The sequence below is a fragment of the Elephas maximus genome, chromosome 14, assembly GCF_024166365.1.
Source record: "Elephas maximus indicus isolate mEleMax1 chromosome 14, mEleMax1 primary haplotype, whole genome shotgun sequence".
In the NCBI taxonomy this organism is placed as follows: domain Eukaryota; kingdom Metazoa; phylum Chordata; class Mammalia; order Proboscidea; family Elephantidae; genus Elephas; species Elephas maximus.
The window spans coordinates 63,951,222-63,973,464 of NC_064832.1; the positions used below are offsets into that span (position 1 = coordinate 63,951,222).

Here is a 22,243-nt window from a genome sequence, read left to right on the forward strand (position 1 = left end):
GTGGCTCTGAGTACTTATTGGCAGAGGCAAAAGAACTTTGTAACACTTGCCAGAGCAGGGCAGAGGCCGAGGAGCCAGAGAGGGGTGTGTCTGTAGGCACGGCTGGGAAGAGGCTGTCCCGATGGAAGAACTGTATCTTGAGTGTTCCTAAACCTGAATTGTAATCTGTTATTTCCCTTATAAACCCCATAATCATGAGTATTGTCTGTGAGTTCTGTGTGGCCACTGCAATGAATTATTGAGCCCTCAGAGAAGTACAGGTTTCCATGGGAGGGATGGTTGACGTCAGAATCGGTAAAGGTGGTGGAGAGAGGAGGCATGTCTGACCTCTGCCTCAAAGGAATCAGCCATGGGCTGTTCATCTTTATTTTCCCTCCCCCTTGTGAAGTTAGAGGAAGTCAGATGCCTCTCCCACACCATTTTTACACTGGGTGTTTATGGTAGACTGATAATGACCTCTAAATATATGACCACTTTCTAATTAACAGAATCTAAGGATGCAACGTTATATGGAAAAAAAAGTACTTTCAGATGTGCTTAAGTTAAAGATATTATATGGGTTTACCTGCTAGGTCCTAAACACAATCATAAATGTCCTTATAAGAGATAGGCATAGGGAAGTTTCACACACATGCACACACGTGCACACACGGACTGAAGAGAAGAAAGCAACGGAAAAATGGAAGCAGTTTGGAATGATGCCGCCACATGACAAGGAATGCTGGCAGCCATCAGAAGCTGGACAAGGCAAGGAACAAATTCTCCCTAGAAGACTCTGGAGGGAGTGTGACCCTGCCAACACCTTGATTTCAGCCCAGGTATTCTGATTTTGGCCTCCACAACTGTGAGAGAATACATTACTGTTGTTTAAGACACCAAGTTTGTGGTAATTTGCCACAGCAACCACAGGAAACTCCTACTGTTCACAAGTTTTAAAAGTAAGTAAATTACAACATGAAAGCTAGTATTTACAGTTATCATTATATGCCCTGAAGTCAGTGCCAACTCAGAGTGACGCTATAAGACAGAGTAAAACTGCCCCATGGGGTTTCCTAGGCTGTAGTCTTTACAGAAGCAGATTGCCAGGTCCTTTCTCTCTTGAAGTGGCTGATGGGTTTGAACCGCTGTTCTTTCAATTAGCAGCCTAGTGCTTAATCATTGAGCCACCAGGTTTCCTTAGTATTTATATTAGCCTTCCAAAAAAGGAAAAAGAATGCATATTACTTTATTTTTCTCTTCAAGAAAAATATAAAGGTGATCACATGTTAAATACTTACAGATTCAATGTACTACCTAAAAATGCCCAGGAATTAAGCCTCATATATATTCCCTATATATAAATATATGAAAACACCTACATAGACATACCACACAAACATAAGTGGTTTCAATAGTTTATACCTTATTTACTCTTTGAGCAAGGCATTTAGTAGATTGTTATGTTTAATTTATTAGTTAAGATGATCAATCCATTTTTCTCTGCTTCTTTACTTGTGCATTTTTGTTATGCTTACTTACAAGTTTCCCCATGGAATACAAAGCATTTGTTATAATAAAATTCTGAACATACAGCACACAGTTCCAAAATATGAATTCCCTCCTGAGAAGTTGAAGTATTTAATGCATTTTTAATATTATAAAGTCTGCTATTACAAAAAGAGGTAGTTCAGATGTTGTTCCTGGTTAGTAATATTTAACAGAAAAATAAACATACCCTATGAAAATACGTTTTGAATTATAAATCCACATGAGAGTATTTCCCTTTAATCTTTTCTTAAGACAAGCATGTTTCAATGCGATTAACTCTTGATTAATATTGCCCTCCACCAGTATATTTCCCAAAATGATAAATTACAAGTTATAAGTACTCATAAATGCATCTGTGTGTCTACAGAGGAGCCCTGGTGGCACAGTGGTTAAAGCATTCAGCTGCTAAGCAAAAAGGTTGGCTCTTCAAACCCACCAGCCACTCCATGGGAGAAAGATGTGGCGGTCTGTTTGTGTAAAGATTTACCGCCTTGGAAACCCTATGAGGCAGTTCTACTCTCTCCTAAAGGGTCACTATGAGTTGGAATCGACTCAACGGCAGTGGTTTGATTTGGACTGTAGACAATTGCTTTCTTTACCCTGAACGTATATTGGTTATAGGTCTATCAGGTCACAGTGAGAGAAAAGACATGTCCAAGAAGTATGGTTATGTTCCAAAGTATAAATCATTCATTTATTTGGTCTGAGTGTATTTAAAAAAAAAAATATGGATATATTGTGTAACTTTTCTTTTAATGTTAAATGCAAATACTTTAGACTCATATAATTACTCTTGTAATACATATATAAAATTTGTATTTTGAAGCCAGTCTTTCTGTTCTAATCATAAAATCAGGAAGTTGGCCAAATTCTCTATTCAAATTGTACTCCTGGCACAAGAGGTGAATATTCTGGATTCCTAAATAACCCTTTCCCTAATTGTAAAATAGACATGAGCCTATAAAAAGTATGAATGTTATTGGAACTCTGTTGCTAGGATGAATTTATTCCAGACTGGTATTTATTATTAAAAATGATTTATGACAAGTGCTCAGTCCAAATAAATGTAGTACGCTCTGCAGGAGGTATTGGTTTGAGCTTCTACAAAGAACCTTCTTTCTTTCATTAACTTCAGCTTCTAGTTGCTATAGCATCTGGTGACAGCCATAAATTTTGGGAATTATCACCATCTGCCCACGCCCCTTTCTAAGGTTACACACAAGCATACGCAAGCAACAACCAAAACAAAAAAGAATTAAAACATCATAAGCAGCCTCGATTTTTTTTTTTTTAATTACAGACACCTATGTACATAATATTATTAGGGCTGATAGAATGTAAAAACTATTAAAATATAAAAATAGTAGTATTTTCTTTCAGAAAAGGAGACTTATAGGAAAGAATATATTTAACTCCAATGTTTAGTTGTTAAAAAGTAAGGATTAGGGAATGGTTAGAAACAAATTGCTGAATTTTACACACTTTTTAAAATTAATAAATTTTCTTTTTCAGTCCAATTTAGGCTAATTGGAAGGCAAATTTGCATCTTTTTCTGCTTTTCAAATACTACTATTCTAAGCACAGAAGTACAAGAAACATTTATAGGTAGACCACAACTTCAATCTTGGAAGAGACTAGATTTTGGTTTTTGTTTGTTTCTATTTGTTTTTCAAAGTTAATATATTTGTTTGTTTTGATTTATTTTTACTTATTTTAAAATATGATTTCCAAATCTTTTAAAGGTACTGGTAATAACTACACCCACTCCTCACTTATTGATATGCTTATGTTCCATAGATCAGGTCGTTATGTGAAAATTGGTGTTATGTGAAAATAGAGAATGACAACATCAGATCACAAATGGAAAATGTCCACATCATTGCGCAACTGCCAAATTACATTGTCATCCCCCAAAATATGTGTCAACTTGGTTAGGCCATGATTCCCAGTATTGTGCAGTTGTCCTCCATTTTCTGATTGTAATTTTATGTTAAAGAGGATTGGGTGGGATTGTAACACCCTTACCCAAGTCACATTCCTGATTCAGTGTAAAAGGAGTTTCCCTGGGGTGTGGCCTACACCATGTTTTATCTCTCAAGAGATAAAAAGGAAAGGGAAGCAAGCAGAGAAGAGGGACCTCAAACCACCAAGAAAGCAGTGGTGGGAGCAGAGCACAACCTTTAGACCCAGGGTCCCTGCATGGAGAAGCTCCTAGTTTGGGGGAAGATTGATGAGAAGACTGACAGAGACAGAAAGCTTTCCTCTGGAGCTGATGCCCTCAATTTGGACTTTAGCCTACTTTACTGTGAAGAAATAAATTTCTCTTTGTTAAAGCCATCCACTTGTGTTACTTCTATTATAGCAGCACTAGGTGACTAAGACATACATCATTACATAACTGCCAAATTACATCATTATGTAACTGCCAAGCCACTGAGAATCATGTCCCAGCCAAGCTGATGCATAACTTTAACATAACTAGCCTGGTGCTTCAGCATTCGTTACTGCCAGATGTGCATCATCAATGCACAAAATAGAAGATTTTTTACCATTGTCGTGAATGTGAAATGTCAAATAACAAGATAGTCGGTAAGTGAGGAGAAGGTGTGTAGACTGTTAAGTCCAAATTAAAATAATAAAATCTAAACTCACAGGTAAAAAATAGTAGAGATGTTATCAAAGTAGTTACCCACAATATTGATATATAAATAACACACTTCACTCTCTTCACTTTGGGAAGAAAAAAGTGTCTTTCTTTTTTTTTTTTTTTTAAGTAGACAATAGAAATAAACTTCCAGTATATAAAAGTCTACATATTCATATTGAAACAACTTCTCCCAGTACACTAAGTACTCCCTGAGAGAAAGCTGTTACACTCCTTGGAGAGCTATAAGATTTCTTTAAGACCATTAGATTTCTAGTTAATGTTACTTTTGAAATAGGAAATAACATGTTCTCCAGTGGATGTGGATATTACTCAGTATTCCCGGAAATCTAAACTTCTTGATCTGGAGGGACTTTATGTAAAAATAAATCATATTGAACACATTAAGATAAGACCACTCATGTGCCACTGTCAAACTCTTGGCAACCTCAAATCTTTGGACAAATGTTTAAAAGTTGAAATTAAATGAAATGGGCAATAGTAATTCACACTTCCCACCTAAACCCCTTTACAAGAATTTATAGAGCACTGAACTGTCCATGACCCACTTGCCAATGCATTCAACTCTCCTGATGAACCACCACGTCCTCACCTTTCTCTAGAACATGATTGCTTAATGTCTTTTTCAACATACTGCTTAATTAGCTTGACAGAAGTCCTGGTTTCTGAGTTCACAACACGTCAGAAAGGACAAATGTAAAAAAAGAGTGTTTGAGAAGAAGGGCATAGCAACTGAAATACATATACAGTAAATCCTACTTCATACATGAGTGTCCATTACAATGAGACAAGTGCAAATTACCTTCAGTGTCTCTGTTCAACAAGCCAGGAAAATGTGCAATTATATTTTAGAAAGTGGTTCATCAAAAATAACATATTTGTATTTTTGTTTTGGCATATAAACTTTAGATATCTGAGAACTTTGCTTACCCTAAAGTTATGTAATAATGTTAATTATTATGGCATCGCATTATTTCATCACTACTGTGGTAATGAAATATTTATTGTCTTCATCTTAAAAGATTAAATGTGGGCAGATAATTTGGAATCAGATCTTCCCTATTTTAATATTGATAAAATCTAGAATATTTTTCCCCATAAGATTACTGTGATTAATAACATTTGGGAGCCAACACAAATTTACCAAATATGGAATAATGACTGCTAAAACGATCATGTTTTCAAATCTCTGAAACATAATTCATTGAGAAGAGGTTAACTGAGTCAAAGACTCAGGTCTTTCTTCTAGCACATTCAAGTCTTTTAACCATGAAACATACCAAAAATAAATAAATAAATAATAAGATTATACTTCTATCTAGCCTATGTAGTATATCAGCAAAATATAAATTGTAAAAGCTTTGAAAATATTACCTATTTCTTTTCCAATCCCCAAATTTGGGATTAGAATTTCAGGAAATAGGATTAATTACTGATCTGAAAAACATGAATAAATAAAATATAGAAATGATGATAGCGATCCCACTATTGGGTACCTTTTGGCCTTTGAATTCATTTTTCCACATCTCAATTTTACATCAGCCAAGTCAGCATAAAAAACAAATCTCCACTGAAATTTAAATTGTTTACTATTAAGAACTTTTGGTGTCTGACTGGAAAAAAATTAATTAAACATATAAAGTGAGCAAATAGTTTCAAATTCAACTCAATTTATGTTTGATAAATGTCCACAAGACAGAAGAAACTATTCAGATGCTTCCAAGGAAATAAAGATGAATTAGAAACAGTCCTTGCCTTCAAGGAGTATTTAACCAAATATGGATTGTGAAATCAGGTTACCCAAGATCATATTAGAGCACAGAGAAAGATGGGTGTTATAAAAGAAAAAGAAAACATTGATATTTGATTTCAGAAGGGAATAAATAAATAAAGACTCTTCCCATCTTGCCAAATTATTATCTATCCTGTATCTGTTAAGTGACATGACAAATGTGTTTATGTGTCTATCTCCACAGCAAACATGAGTGCAAAGATTATATATATATGATATTGTATATGTAAGGAAGATACTTAATTATTCTTTTAATTTGTGCATGGATCTGGCTCAGTTTTCAACAGAACATGGAACCTAGGCAAATGTGTGTGTAAAGTAAATAAAAAAATTAATAAGCACATTCAGGTGGTAGAAAAATATTTTTACAAACAGTACATTATTAAAGTTGTTTATGGTTTAGAGCTTATATGGTCAAGGCTGTCTTTTTACTTATACATTTTCAATATTTCAGGAACTAAAAATCTTCCTAAAGGGTTTCTAATGGAAATTTATTCACATTATAGTCTGAGAAAAAATTAAGAGACATTTCCAAGTAGAGGTCTCCAATTTGACAGTTATTCTCTTTTGTTTGGATGCATTTCTATCTACTTCTATACATATTATGCAATGAGAGAAGTCCCTGGGTGATGCAGATGGTTAAGTGCTAGACTATTAACCAAAAAATTGGCAGTTCTAATCTACCCAATGGTTCCTCGGAAGAAAGGACTGGTGATCTAGTTCCTAAAGATCACAGCCATTGAAAACCCTATAGAGCACAGTTCTACTCTGATACACACAGGGTCTCTATGAGTCAGAATTGACTTGGTGTCAACTGTTTTTTGGTTGTTATTGTTGTTGTTTATGGAATAAGAGATACATTTAGAAAAAAGACCTGGATTTGAATAACCACTAACAGGTACCAGCTGATTGACCTTGAGAAAGTCATATACTCTCTCTGAGCATCCATTTCTTAAAAGCAAAACAAGGATAGTAGTTTACTATTTGATATTGTTGAGAAGATTAATTGAAATAACTCCTAGCCCTATGCTCAATTTAACTTCTTTCATTTTATTTTAAATAAAGGATAGTGGTGATTATAATGCGGTTTTGCTATTAATTGTCTTATTTTGCACAAAATGTAACTGATGTATGTAGATAACTACATAAGCATTAGTATATATAAAAGCTATGACATTGGCTGATTTTTAATATTTTTTGGTTTAAATAAGTTACACTCTTACCTGTTGGAGGGATTATTCCAGGAGACATGAGGCCGGGAACAGAATGTGGCATGATATGAGAGTTCTCAGGGGAGGTGACACTTTGAGTCCTCTTAGGAGGCCTTCCAGGTCTAGAACTGAAACAAACAAACAAAAAAATTTTACAATTAAGCTGTTGTCTTACACATCATTTCAAAGTTGTTTCAAGTGGTAACATGGACTGTAAATAAATTTGTTTCAAGGACGGTTGCGTTTGCAGTTAGATGTAATAGACTTCCATCACTAATTAGATTACATGCTGAATTCATTTTCCTCATTGAAGATCAGCCACTCCTGATGCATAATTCATAGCCTGCACCTCGTTACCTGCTTCTTCATATTAATATCTATACACAGTTTGAATTGCCTCGTTTGCATATGCTAAAGTTCTGCATGCAGCCTTCAGCACGAAAATTATGCACTAACTTGTAATAATTATTACAGTCAGCCTGCTATTGATTTATGAGACTTTTAAAAACCAAATATGTGTAGTACTTGTAATGAATGATATTTTAAGGTTCTTCAGGAAATTAAAAGGCAATGGCTGCCTAAGGAAATGTTCTGCTTGTTTGATTTAATACTACAGTTAGCTGGGAGGTGGAATGAAAGAGTGATTCAGACCTATAGCACATTTTTCGATGATATGTTTTATTACTTCGCACTGCTAGCCTGATATCCAGATGATAAATGACAATACATATCTAATGTGTGAAAAGGTCTTGCAATTTCTTTATTTTTTGTCATTTAAAAGATAAGTCAAGTTACCATTTAACCCTTATTTTAGTTAAGTAAACAGTCTCACTAGGTTGCCTTACTCTTACTATACTAAAATAAATTGAAAAGATTTAGGATTATTTGTAGGACATCTTCGAGAACGTGGTGGTATAGCAACTTAAATCTGCCTTTAAGATAAATAAAAATACCTTGTGTTTTAGCAGTATTTGTCCTTTACATGCCTATTGCACAAGATTATTATTATTATTAATAAAAGCAGAAGGTAAAGGGGAGGCAGGTATTCACTATACTTGCATGAGAATAACATCAAGAATATCATATGAGCAAGTCATGAATCAACATTCTTAGTATTATGTTTTCACTTTCTGCCTGTATATCATGAATGTAATTTCTGAAATGCTGTTCCATCAAGTATCTGCTTACCAAAAACCAAACCAAACCTCTTGCCATCAAGTCTATTCCAACTCACAGCAACCCTATAGGACAGAGTAGAACTGCCCCACAGAGTTTCCAAGGAGCACCTGGAGGATTTGAACTGCCGACCATTTGGTTAGCAGCTGTAGCTCTTAACCACTATGCAACCACTGCTTCCAGTATCTGCTCATATGTGCCAAATGGTTAAGTGCTGAAAGGTTAATCATTCAAATCCGCCCAGAGTTATCTCGGAAGTAAGGCCTGGTGATCTGATTCCAAAAGGTCACAGCCTTGGAAACCCTACTGAGCATTTCTACCCTGCGTGCATGGGGTCACCATGAGTCTGGAATTGACCGGACAGCAACTAACAACAACAAGAAACATTAGAAGATAATTCATAATGATGAGTTAGACTTAAAGGAGAAAAGAATGGAAGAAAAATGCATGCCAGTTAGAAGGAGAAAAAGGTTTGGTGGTGTGAAAATGTATGGAAATGCAAGGAGTAATCCACTGAAGCGAAACTAGTATGAAGAGAACAGAGATTGATATTCCTGCAGTCATTGCCTGGAGCCAGAATCCTGGAGGGCTTAGGACCTAGAGCAAGGAGGTAGGGTTTTGTGGGTTTTGCTTGTTTGTGTTTGCTTCTGTTTTTGCTAACCAATAGGGACACTATTCTCTCCTACTTATTGTTCTGAAGTATCTCCCTGGCTACTTCTTATTCATTCTTCCATATTACTTTCATGTTCTTTTGGCTTTTTAACTCCTATGATTTGCCTCGGGTCTATCAATAGCCCCCTCGTAGTCCCCATTCTCCCTGAGTGATCCCCTGTATTGTTATCACTTAGATGGTAAGAACTAACAACTAAATATATTTCTAAAGCCCAAATTTCCCTCTGCGGATTCAGAAAGATATAAATGTACTAGACTCACGTCTACTAGAAATCTCTGCTTGGAAGGTCTAAACTGTCTAAGATTTAGCTTCTCCAAATATGAACTCAGCACTTATCCCTTAAAACCTATTCCTCTTCCTTGGTTCAGAGAAAAGGTACCTAACTGACTAAGCAAAAACTCCAGGACTCAGCTATGTCTTTTCCTTCTCTTGTATACTCAACTACCATTGCTCTGAGGATATATCTCCAATTCATTCTCCCCACTCCAAACTTCTGGAACAAGCCCTCATTTCTTGCTTGATTTACCTTACAGCTTTCCAAACTCTTCTATGCCATATCTCCAGCTATGTTCCACTCGAGTCTAGATGACTTTTCACACTGTATGTCCCACTCCAGAGTCTAGCCTCTAGATGACTCTCCACACTGATTCCAGAAGGATTTTTCTAAAATGCAAGTCTGATTATGTCTTCCATTTGCTTAAAGATATGAATGGCCCTCCATTACTTGCTCACTGCCTACTTTTCTAGTCTCATCAATTTATTCTTACATTCATTACTTACATTTGGCCGTAATAAATGTCTTAACAGCTTCCTGAGTTGCCTTGGTCTCCTATTACATTACTTTTATAGATGCTGCCTCCTTTGCCATCAAAGGCTTTGTCTATACCTCCCATCCTCATCTCCACTTTACCTGGCTAAACCTTAATAATCCTTCTTAATAATCGCTTCTCTAACAATTTTTCCATGAACTGTGATAGTCTGTGGTAAACAACTCTATTATAGCTCTTTCTGCACTAGATTTTAATAATCTGTTTATTTTTTCACTTCCAAGACTGTATAGCAGAAAATACATCAAATATGTCTTTGTGTCCTTAAAACCTAGCTTACTGCTTGGCTCACTACATGTTTTTAACTAAATGTTAAAACAATTTATGAAGTCATTTCCCCCAAATGATTCAAGAACCTTCTGTATCCATTCCAGTGATATCAAACCTATGTCGATCAAACCTTCTAGGAAATGAAAAGTAAAGCACAAAAAAAGCTTGGAACTCTGAGTCAAAAGGTAATTCTAAAAACACATCTGCAGACCAGAGAAAAAGAGTGGAGGTATTGGAATATCTCAAGCAAGATACCATAGAGAAAGTAGGAAATGAAAACAAGGTTAATATTTGAAATTTTAGCACTTTAATTTGTTTTGCTTTTAAAGAAAATGAGATGGTTCAAGAGCAGTTTATTATTCAGGCCACAGGAGCTGTCCTCACCACCCTCACTCAGGACTTAAGAGCTAGGCCACTAAATAGGAGCTTTTTACTTCAAGCTGTGATTTGAATAGACCCAGTGGGCTCCTCTCACTCCAGACATCGCCTGCCCATCTATCATATTACCTCAAATTCCACCAATAGAGATTTATTGCTTTCAGTCCTGAAACTTTAAGATCTTTTAAAGCCTTCCATTAAAATGCAAATACCCTTGCCAGGTAACACCCTAAAGCCATCAACTAACACCCTACTGGGGATTACTTTACAATTAGGTGTGAGCATAGTCTTGAAATATCTATGCAAAGAGTGGAGGGGATTGAGAGAAAAGATTTGGAAGGGCAAGTCAACGTCAAGGCATTTAACCTTTTACTAAAGAACAAGACTACTGAGAACCAATCCTTGGAGTTAGTCACAACTTCTTGGCTGAGGGGAAGTTGGAAGGTTTATTTATTTATTAACAAGACTTTTCCTCTGTCCCTTCAGTTAGGTCCCCTTACTGGCAAGCTCTGTATTTTACCCTTACTGCAGTCTTGATGACTAACTCCTAGAGGGTTTGAAGACTCTACAAAACAAAACCCTGTGCCATCGAGTCTATTCCAACTCATAGCGACCCTATAAGACAGAGTAGAACTGCCCCACAGAGCTTCTGAGGAGCGCCTGGTAGATTTGAACTACCGACTCTTTGGTTAGCAGCCGTAGCACTTAACCACTATGCTACCTAAAAGTTTCCTAAAAGGGAAGATAATTGTAAAATACTTGAATATTTAAATTCCTAACAACAGAGATTTCAGGAACTTCCAAGGGAGCATGTAGAGTGTTGTAACCACCAAGGCAGGTTCTGTTGTCTTTACAGATCAGGCTTTATCAATTTACTAGAGGTGGACCTTGATGCGAGTCCTTGGGTGCCACAATCTGTTAAGTGCTTGACAGAGGTTGGAGGTTCAGACCCTCCCAGAGGCTCCTGGGAAGACAGGCCTGGTGATCTGCTTCTGAAAGGTCACAACCTTGAAAACCCTAAGGAGTGCACACATGGGGTCGCCCTAAATTGGAATCAACTCCATGGCAGCTGGTTTGGTTTGGTTTTATGGTTGAACTTGGTCAGGTAAGCTAACTTCTCTGAGCATCTGATTAAAGCGGGATTATTTTGGGTTTTTTATAAAAGTAGCCCTGTATACCTTCTTTGAAATCAAATATCTTATAAAAGATTTTTAAAAAATTAACTGAAAAAAGTAAGTAAAACAATTAGCAAAAGCATATCATTTTATAATGATCAATTGCCTCAATAGTAGCCGTGTTCAAGCATCGCTATCTATAACAGTAACCCAACTCTACCCCAGGGGATCAGAGCAAGCTGAACCCTCCTAGTTCTAATCAAAGCAGAAGGCCCCTCTAAATAAGTTATTGCCCTTACTAGCATAAATGAAATCACAATTTATGACTTTGTAATTGTTTTTGCCAGCTTTACACATTAGCCAGAAAACAGCCTTTAGCATTTTCAGCCATCTTCCCTAAAAAAGGACAGCAATCCACACTTAATACCCAAATACTTAGGAACCCACTCAGGCACACCATTTCCTCCAGCTGGATATAAAGACTGCGTTCCATACATATCACTGGGTGGTATTCTCTCTTTAATCAACATCACAAAATAAGTTGCATCCTAATTTCTGTCTCTCTCTCACAACTGCATAATGCTTACCAACTCTCCCCATTTATTGTGTTTAGTTGGGGCAAAATCAAAATCCAACTTAACAAAGGAAAACACAAGTGATATGAATTAACAAGAAGTTAAATGGATTCAATGTTGAAAAGTTATAGAGAAGGTGCTTTACAGATTTTTCAATTTGCAATCTTCTCCATAGACATCATCTTCTGATAATCACTGCAGTAGTTCTTGAGAAATTAAGTTCAATTGTATTCCTCTAGGATTGGGGCAGAGAAACAATTAAAATCCAGAATGAGTCTGTGATGGCTGCAAATTTGGAAATGCGAAAGTAGCTTGCCCAGTAGACATTATGGTTCTAAATCCCGCCTGACTAGAGCAGTAAAGAAGGGTCCTATTCAATCATTCATTCATCCAAGAGAAAAAAGCCTAGCTCTGGACTATAGAACAGAGTTGTAAGAGTAAAGGAAAAATTTCATTCTTTGAGAAGGGAGAAAAAATTAAGTAGTCTGTGGGGTAAGAGTGCAGCAGAAAAATACATGGTAGCAAGTGAGCCTTGAGATTAGGTTGGGGACACAAACAAGCATTTAGGGGTCAAAGTGCCTTGCTCAGTTAACCTATAAAATTTCATTTGCGATCTCTTATCTAGTTACCCCAGCAAAGGTCCAAATCTGTCCAAATCTACTTTTATATTCTGCATATTTTTTCTAGTAAATTGCTTCTCAGAAGAAAGCCAAGACATGAGAACTTCAAATATGTAAATATATAAAAATAAATACATATATGAATAAACTTATTTCTGATTCTACAGGTACACTTGCTTAATAATTTAAAAAGCTACTTGAACATTATGTAATCATGAAATGTGATATTTATAAGGACTCTCTGGTAATGCAGGGAAAGGCTTATGTTCTGAAATAAAAGTGAAAAAGCAAGGTACAAAACTGCAGCAGTGGACATAACAGCATATGAAGGATACAAAAATTAAAGTAAAGCAAGGAATAAATATATGTAGAAAAAACATGAGAAGGAAACATTAAAATTTTAAAGGTAATTATTGCTGGATTTAAAATATATATTTATATTTTAATTATTGCTGGATTAAAATACATAATTTTTGACATCTACAGATTTAAATTTCTGTTATAAGCATGCATTACGTTTAAAATACTAAAAAAAAATAACTTTTAAGTGAATTTAACACTTCAATAATGTTGACTGTAATTTTCAAATTATTCATTGTGGACAAATCATGATCCTGGCTAAACTTTTTTATGAGTGCCTAAGATTTACTTCTATCCACAGTATTAATTGGGTATAACTGTTCTCTTAATCTTTCTTTGCTCTCCATTTCAGTACTAAAATATCTGTTAAAAAGCAGAAGGTCATATGTAAAAATGATATCCTTGTAAAAACTATATATATTAGATATGAATAGTAGGAATAATCACTGATAGCTCCCAGATTAAATCAACCCCAGGAAATATATCTACCGACACAAAAGAATTCAAAGAACCTCCTAACATTCATGTATGTATATTTCACCAAAAGAAGCAACTGATTTAGAATCCTTAGTTTATAAAGGGGTAGTTTTCTTTACAATTAACAAGTTGTTTGTACTTGTAACAAGTTAAAACACATTTGTAAAGAAAACTACCCATTTATAAATAAACTAAAAAAAAAATTTTTTTTTTTTTTTTTTATGGAGGGTAATAAATCAGCTGATTCTTTTGGTGAAATATAGAGATACATACATAGATGTTTGAAAAACACATTTCAGTTTTCTGAAATGCAACAATCAAAATATCTGAGAAAGTGTATGACTGGCGTTATTTTCCCTTTACATGGAGTTTTCTTCTACAGCTCATAAAACTTTGAAGGATATATTCCTTTTTTGAAGTAATGAAAAATGTGCATACTTGCTCAATCTCATGTCCCACATTTGATAGGGCTTTTTGTGTTCTCTTTGTAGCTGTGTGTCCTAGCCATGTATATTTTTCCATAAAATTATACTATGACCTAACTCATCAAAGAGAAGTTCTTTCTTTTACTGCCACCAAAATACACAGTTCCATAGGACAGACACTTTAAAAATGTCACTAGATGACACTTGGAGTGCACACTCAGATGACTTGCTCATGAGCACAAAATACAAAATACCTCAGCTTTTTACAAGGCAGGTAATTCAGGATATTAACTAAATGAGTAAATACATGAATACACAAAATAAAAGTGTTCTGTGAAAGAAAATTTTAAAAAATAACTTTTATAAAAGATTCTGTAGTTGAAGAGACAATCTACAGAATGGGAGAAAACACTTGGGAACCAAGTATCTGATAGGATTTAATATCCAAAAGATATAAAGAACCGTTACAACTCAACAACAAAAAGACAAACCAATCAAAAACTGGACAAAGGACTTGAATTGGCAAAGAAATACAAATTGCAAAGAAACACGTGAAAAGATGCTTAACATCATTAGTCATTAGGGAAATGCAAATGAAAAACACAAGGAGATACTGTTTCACATCCACTCCCATTAAAAAAAAAAAAAAAAAAATTGCTGTCGAGTCAATTCCGACTCACAGCGACCCTACAGGACAGAGCAGAACTGCTCCATAGTTTCCAAGGAGTGCCTGGTGGATTCGAACTGTGAACCTTCTGGTTAGCAGCCATAGATAGCACTTAATCACTACACTGCCAGGGTTTCCACCACATCCAGTAGGATGGCTACTATCACAAAAACAGAAAATAACAAGTGCTGATGAGGATGTGAAGAAATAGAAACCCTCATCCATTGCTGGTGGAATTGTTAAATGGCACAGTCACTGTGGAAAACAATTTGGCAGTTCCTCAGAAAGTTAAACATAGAATACCACACGGTCCAGCAATTCCACTCCTAGGTATATACCCAAAGATTTGAAAGCAGGGGCTCAAATAGATATGTGTTCAACCATGTTCACTGCAGCATTATTCACAATAGCCAAAAGGTGGAAACAACTCAGTTATCCATCAACAGATGAATGGATAACTAAAATGTGCTATACACATACAATGGAATGTTATTCAGCCATAAAGAGAAATGAAGTACTGATACATGCTACAACATAAAAGAACCTTGATAACATTATGCTGAGTGAAAAAAGCCAGACATGAAAGGACAAATGTTATATGATCCCACTTACGTGAAATATCTAGAATAGGCAAATTCATAGAGACCAAAGTTTATTACTGTTTACACAGAGCAAAGAAGAGGTTGAAACGGGCAGTTATTGCTTAAGGGACATGGAGTTTCCATTAAAGTTGACGAAAAAAGAAAAGTTTGCAAAGCAGATAGTCATCTAACCCAAAAATATTGACCTAAGAGTTAGAGAAATATGACAATTACGCAAAGCATAAGGTTAACATAAGTTAACTTAAACCATTACTAACACAACAAATAAGAAAAAAAAAAAAATGGAGTTGAAATTAGCTACTCTGATGAGGAAGAATTATTGTTGCCTCTGACTCCCAAACTCACATTGCATAGGCTTGAATTAGGACAGTTTCCAAGGAACTGACAAAATGTCTGAATTCTCCAATTCAGTTGGTGCTGCTAAATACAGAGTAAGGAATTACCCCAAATAAGACTTAAAACATATTGGAATGTGGCTAAGCTACTTAAGCATTTCCAAATTAAGTGTTAACAATTAATGACAACCTAAAATATTTAAGTGAGTCCCTGTTTGATAGCCTACACACCCCGGATAATCAAGCATCTAACGTTTATGAGCGTCTCTCCTCTTTTTGTAGAAGCTACACGTAACAGCCAGGTTAAGAACATTCTCTAAAATTCATAAAATATATTAGCCATATTAATCTTAGAGTGAATTAGTTTAATATCCTTCAACTCAGTGAATATCTTTTTTAAGATGAACCTATATCAGATCAGAGGTCTTGATACAGTCTTCTGTCAATCTGAATTCTTTGTATCAATAGTAAGTGATGTACAGCATATCAAGTGATTTATCAGTAAATATATATGTATATCCTATGAATATTTTATGAGACCAAAAGAAATTTAGTTAATTTATATATAAATTTAATTCTATTTGTCTTTCTGTAAACTTAAGACAACATATATCCACATCTATGATATTTCTCCCAGAAAAAAAAAAAAAAAAAAAATTCTCCCAGAGATGATACTATTTCTCAATTTCACTTGGTGACATATTTGCCTAGATAGCAAAATGTTTTAGCTTTTAGTTACCCTGCAGTTTTGTTTTCTTCCATAATTCTTCTGGCCACAGATGATTCTACCCAAAACACTTCTTACAATTATCTGAAATAATTCACTAGGATCACTTAAGGTGCAAACCCTGAAATACTTAGAAACAATTGTAAATGGCTGTCTTAAAACTTTTGGGAAGAGTTGATACTCCATTAGCTTCTTACTTACAGTTGCTATTATACCTGAAAACTATATTCCATAAAAATTAAATTTAGTATTACAATATATTCCAACTAAAACATGTGATACCTGTACTAATTTTTAATAGAAATTATGGATTCCATAATCACAAAGAAAAAATGTTTCATTTTGCAACTTTTCAAGTTGCATTTCAAATGACTAGATATCTGCAATTACTGTTGGCTATATTTTGTTTGGAAACCCTGGTGGCATTTTTTTTATATTTTGTTTGGAAACCCTGGTGGCATAGTGGTTAAGTCCTACAGCTGCTAACCAGAGGTTGGCAGTTCAAATCTGCCAGGCGCTCTTGGAAACTCTATCAGGCAGTTCTACTCTGTCCTATAGGGTCTCTATGAGTCGGAATCAACTCAATGGCAGTGGGTTTGGTTTTTTGGTTTATATTTTGTTTGAACCGTAAATCATGTATTCTGTCTTTTATTCTATTGGCACATGTCACCACCCTGTTCATAAATGTGCAGTGGCTACAGTTGCCTATCATTCTCTTTTTACAGATCATTTTTAATTTGGCCCCAATATACACCTATTGCTCCAATCTCAAAGTGCTATCCAACTCTCTTCTGTAGGAGATGTTGTTGTTAGGTGCACTGAATCAGTTCTAACTCATACCGACCCTACGTACAGCAGAACAAAACACTCCCGCACCATCCTCACAATCGTTCCTACGTTTGAGCCCATTGTTGTAGCCATTGTGTCAATCCATCTCATTGAGAGTCTTCCTCTTTTCCCCTGACCTCTGCCTTACCAAGCATGATGTCCTTCTCCAGGGACTGGTCCCTCCTGTTAACATGTCCAAACTATGTGAGACGAAGTCTCACCATCCTAGCTTCCAAGGAGCACTCTGGCTGTACTTCTTCCAAGACAGACTTGTTTGTTCTTCTGGCAGTTTGTGGTATTATTCAATATTCTTCACCAACATCATAATTCAAATATTCCAAAAATCAGGTATAAAGTCATAGAGCCAGATTGTGAACCAAGGTGATGTGGCTTCAGAGGCCAACCCTGAGCACCATGCAAGATGCCTCTCCAGCTTATTTTCCCGTTAATTTGTATGTTAATGTGCCTGACCATACAAAATGTGATAGAAATATAAAAAAGATGCTGTCCTTGCCTTCAAGAAACTCATAGTGTGTTTTGGGAAACAGATAGGAATAAAGAGAAATAAAATAAACTGGGTTAAATACTGTGGTAAATGTTCCAAAGAAGTGTTGTGAAAACATCATTCTGGGAGTGCTTCAGGAAAGATAAAGTGTGAGCAAGCAGGAGTGAGTCAAAAGAAAGGAGGAGGAGGTGCTAAGTAAGGAAACACCATAAAGGCACATATACATGTGCTTTGTAACGAAATCCTGAATTACTCAAATCCATACTCATCTTTCCTTCCTTAGAGCTTTTAGTCTCATATGGTCTAGCACATAATCATTCTCTAATAGTTGTATAGGCCGTATCTTACCTTTCCATACCTCTGACCTATGGGGTCTCTATGAGCTGGTATCAACTGGATGGCAACAGGATTGGTTTTTTCCTTTTTTTTTTTTTCTGACCTTGAGAAATGTGTCAGGCAGGTGGCAGGCACTGATTTTTAGTCAAGCCTTTTTAGGACATCATGATTAATCTACTTACATTAAATATGTATTTGTCATGATGTCACAATTTTAGAGGAATTCAAAAGAACAAAATCAACTGCATGGGAATCCCTGGGTTGTGCAACTGGTTAACAGGCCAGGGTACTAACTAAAAGGTTGGTGGTTCCAGACCACCACAGACACATCAGAAGAAAGGCCTGGTGATCTGTTTTTAAAAATCACTCATTGAAGACACTACAGAGCATGGTTCTACTCTGATACACATGGAGTCACCATGAAAATAAAAAAAAAAATCAACTGCATAGACTGAATCTAACCAGTAACTAACTCATATCCCTTTCAATATTTTACTGTAACGGGTTTCTATCCATAGCAAGGAAATTAATTAATTGTTCAGCTAAGTTTTATTTCATTTTCCCATAAGAATTTATATCTCAATCTTAATTCCAAATGATACTTTGTTTTTAATATAAAAGATGACAATATTTTGTAAAGAAATTACAAGAAATCGATGAGAAAAAAAGAAAAAAACTATTAAGTATACATTCATTTTTATGTACTAAAGCAACCACAGTCATAAATCTCAGATAAAGTAGCCAAGTCTACACCCCTACACACACACACAATGATTTTGTATAAGCATCTTCACACATAAATCAGAAAAGTAAAGATGATAGTTATGTGTACATTCATCGATTGGTCCTTGGAGATGTAGTTTCAAATGAAGCTAAAAAACAGAAGCTGGTAAGTCGGGACTGAGAAAATCTTGTCTTCCTGTTTGTGAAGCCAGAGGTAAGATGGCTGACTCAGCCTAAACTGTTTTCACCCTCCTCTGCCAAGCTATTTGTATGCTACCTCTGTAGAAAATGTACACAACTAATTTATTTGAGAAATCTGTTAGGGGGAAATATACATACAATCACCATTCCCCTCCACTGCGTAATACATGAGGAGCTGTCAAGAAGCGTGGTCTTGAAACACAAAGATTCAGATACCAACCCTAGAATCCAGAGACCCCCTGACTACTTCTTGATACCCCCAGGAGGATTCTGGGCTGATGAACTAATGAAAGGACTGTATTAAGACAGATAAAGGTATGCTGTTTCCAGCCTGCAGAGATTTAATAACATGCTCAATTTGTTACCTGACATAGATGTTACATAAACACCAAACGTGGCCATTAATATGATTTACATTAATTGAATTCTATTTAATACTTTATGAAAGTGTTTTCTTTAATAAATAGCCTTTTAATACTAATGTTACATATTAGAAAAAATTATGATGTAAACTGCCTACACCACAGAGATGGAGAAGGCATTGGCAATTGTCCTTTCAAGCTTGACTAGAGATTGTTTTATCATGGGATTCTTTCCTCTGAAATACCGTGCAGAGGCTGCTTTTAAAATCCCAATCATTATCCTAATTTCTATACACCCTTATTTATTTATTTTTAGTCGAATTATCATCTGAAGTACTAAAAAGTATTGCCTTAATAGTATTATTTAAATTATCTAAATAATATTGCTTATATGTAGAGCTGACATATTCCTTTGTACCAGTCATTCTTTTAAGCATTTTAGGTATATTATTTTAATACAAGAAACTTGTGTGATAGAAATATTATTTTTTGTCTTTTATACATATGGAAACTGAGGCACATATATGTTGAAATATTTTGTTACTAAGAATAATGGTATCTATTTTCTTATTCATTATTTCAAATGGAAAAATTGTTTCCTGATTAAATCTATGTCCAACATGGCAGCCATTACATTCCGATTTCTTAAAACAGAAGATACAATTCTGTATTTCAGTCAGAGTCTTTGATCTCACAGCTTCTAGAGGACTTTCTGATATTTCAAACTCTGCCTCAGTCTCACTGTCAGACAAACTACTCTCAAAGTTGGTGATATATATCTTATGGCTTACTAGATGTGTTCTCTTCTTCCACCATTTTTAAGCCACACAAATGTGTTGGGTCACCAGAAGGTGCACAGAGGCGCTAAATTCCATGACAGAGAAAAGAGCAACAAAATACAATACTTTTTTCCAAAAGAGGGTTTCTTATTGGTAGAACACAGAGTTAACAATGACATTAAGTCTCAAGTGATAACCAATAAATAAATAAAGAGAACACACTTTTAGATAATATAAAGAGGGAAAGGACATTTGACATGGGCCTTAAAACATATGATTTTGATTGATGGAGATAAGGCGAGAAGAAGGCTTTGAAGGCACAAAAAATGGTAGAAAAATATGGAGGGCACCAGGAAATGATGGAGTAGGGCCACTACAATTGTTCCATCTGCACAGAATTATCCAGGCTATTTTTGTAGATCAGTATCTTTCTTATGTTTTCTATAACCCTAACTATATGATAAGGCCTTTGAGGTAATGACCTGACCTGTTTCTTCTGAAGTCTTCCCCCACTCTCCAGTAAAGAGGGCAGCAAATTGTGTGTGCTCAGTAGTGTGAGCTGACTCAACCAAAAGGGGCGAGCTTTGGCAACTTGAAATCATATATTGAAAGATAAGGCAAATGTTGAGTGACTAGAATGGGGAATTTGCAAAAGTTCAAAGTAAGATCCAATTATAAGATTCATATTTAGAACGTAATAATATGTGAAGTACAGTAGCACACAATTTTGTAGGTTTCCATGAGATTAGAATGAAAATTAGTCAAGCTGTTATTGTCATGGTAAAAATTTACTATGTGACTGGCATTATGCTAAACATGTTGACATTTTGACTTATGACTTAAATATCACAATAACTCCATGAGATAGATACTATTATGCCCATTTTACAGATGAAAGTGATGGATTCTAGACAGAGAGAGAGTAAATAACTTGTCTAAGGCCACACACAGTCAATGCAGCAAAGCTGAAGGAGCACCGGATCTGTCTGGGACAAAGTCCACTCTGAATTACCCTGCTCATCATAAAAATGTTTCAGCCTTCAAGAAATTTGCAATATCAGAAGTAAATAGCAGTATCTAGATGATTTCTGAAATTCACTTCCAAGGCTGCATTTCTATTCCACGCTCTAAATATATTTACACTTGAAAAGTTGCTGTTGCTGCTATCTGTAAAGCTCTTCACTAAGGTGCCTCTACTCTCTATCTCACCTTACCAACCCCCATATAAAATGACATCTTGTCCACTTAGTAGCTCCCTCTCCAGTTGTATTTTTATCTTGAGCATTGTTCAGAAATATCATGTATTTACTTGTCTGTAGGGTCTCTATGAACCAGAATTGGCTGGAGGGCAACGGGTTCATTTGTTTGTTTGTTTTGGTATTGGCAATTATGTGTCCTTGTAGTCTCCACCAGGGCAGAGCCATTTGAATGCTCTCGTCAGTGAGTATCCTCAGCATATAGGAGCAGCGCCTGGTACACAGTAGGAGGTACTCAGTAAATATCTATTCCATGAAAAGGAATGAATGAATTAAGGAATGAATGCTTATTACACTGATCTAGGGCGGTCTGAATCTACATTGTCTTAGTAGCTATTTAAATACCTGAAAAGCTGGGGCTATCGTATGTCAGAATGTTTTATCTGGTGCCAATGTGATAATGATGATAAAGTGGAAGGCTGCTGAATAATTGCCTTCTTAGCATTATCCTACCTCTAACTAAAAACTTTGGATCTGTCTTAGCTCTTCAAAATGATGTGGTTGGAAATACAATAAGCTATAAATTTTTCAACTGATGACAATCTGTGGAGCTTGAAATCATTAACCAAGGTATTTCAAGCCCAAATATGTGCACTTTTGAACTTGGTTTAAAAATCTAGGCACATGTACTTGGAAATGTAGTTCACACTTCCATAATAAGGTGTGCAGTTCTAATCATTTTATTTAATCTAGACTTCTAGGTCATCAAAAATAAATAAATAAACCACCTTTGGACTAAGACAGCACAATTTATTCCCACAGACTCTTTCCTGTACATGCATAGTTATATGAGACCTAAGATATTGCATTGAATTGCACTGAAAGGCTATA

At 35.5% G+C, this 22,243-nt stretch overlaps 1 protein-coding gene across 3 annotated transcripts in view; it reads right to left on the reverse strand.

Moving 5' to 3' along the window:
* The window catches only part of DACH1 (dachshund family transcription factor 1), a 485,967-nt gene that overhangs the window by 279,601 nt on the left and 184,123 nt on the right, over window positions 1-22,243 (reverse strand). For all 3 annotated transcript variants that reach the window (XM_049853405.1, XM_049853407.1, XM_049853406.1), the window contains one exon: window positions 7,208-7,323. In XM_049853405.1, the coding sequence (XP_049709362.1) occupies window positions 7,208-7,323 (116 nt within the window). The remainder of the gene's footprint in view (window positions 1-7,207; window positions 7,324-22,243) is intronic.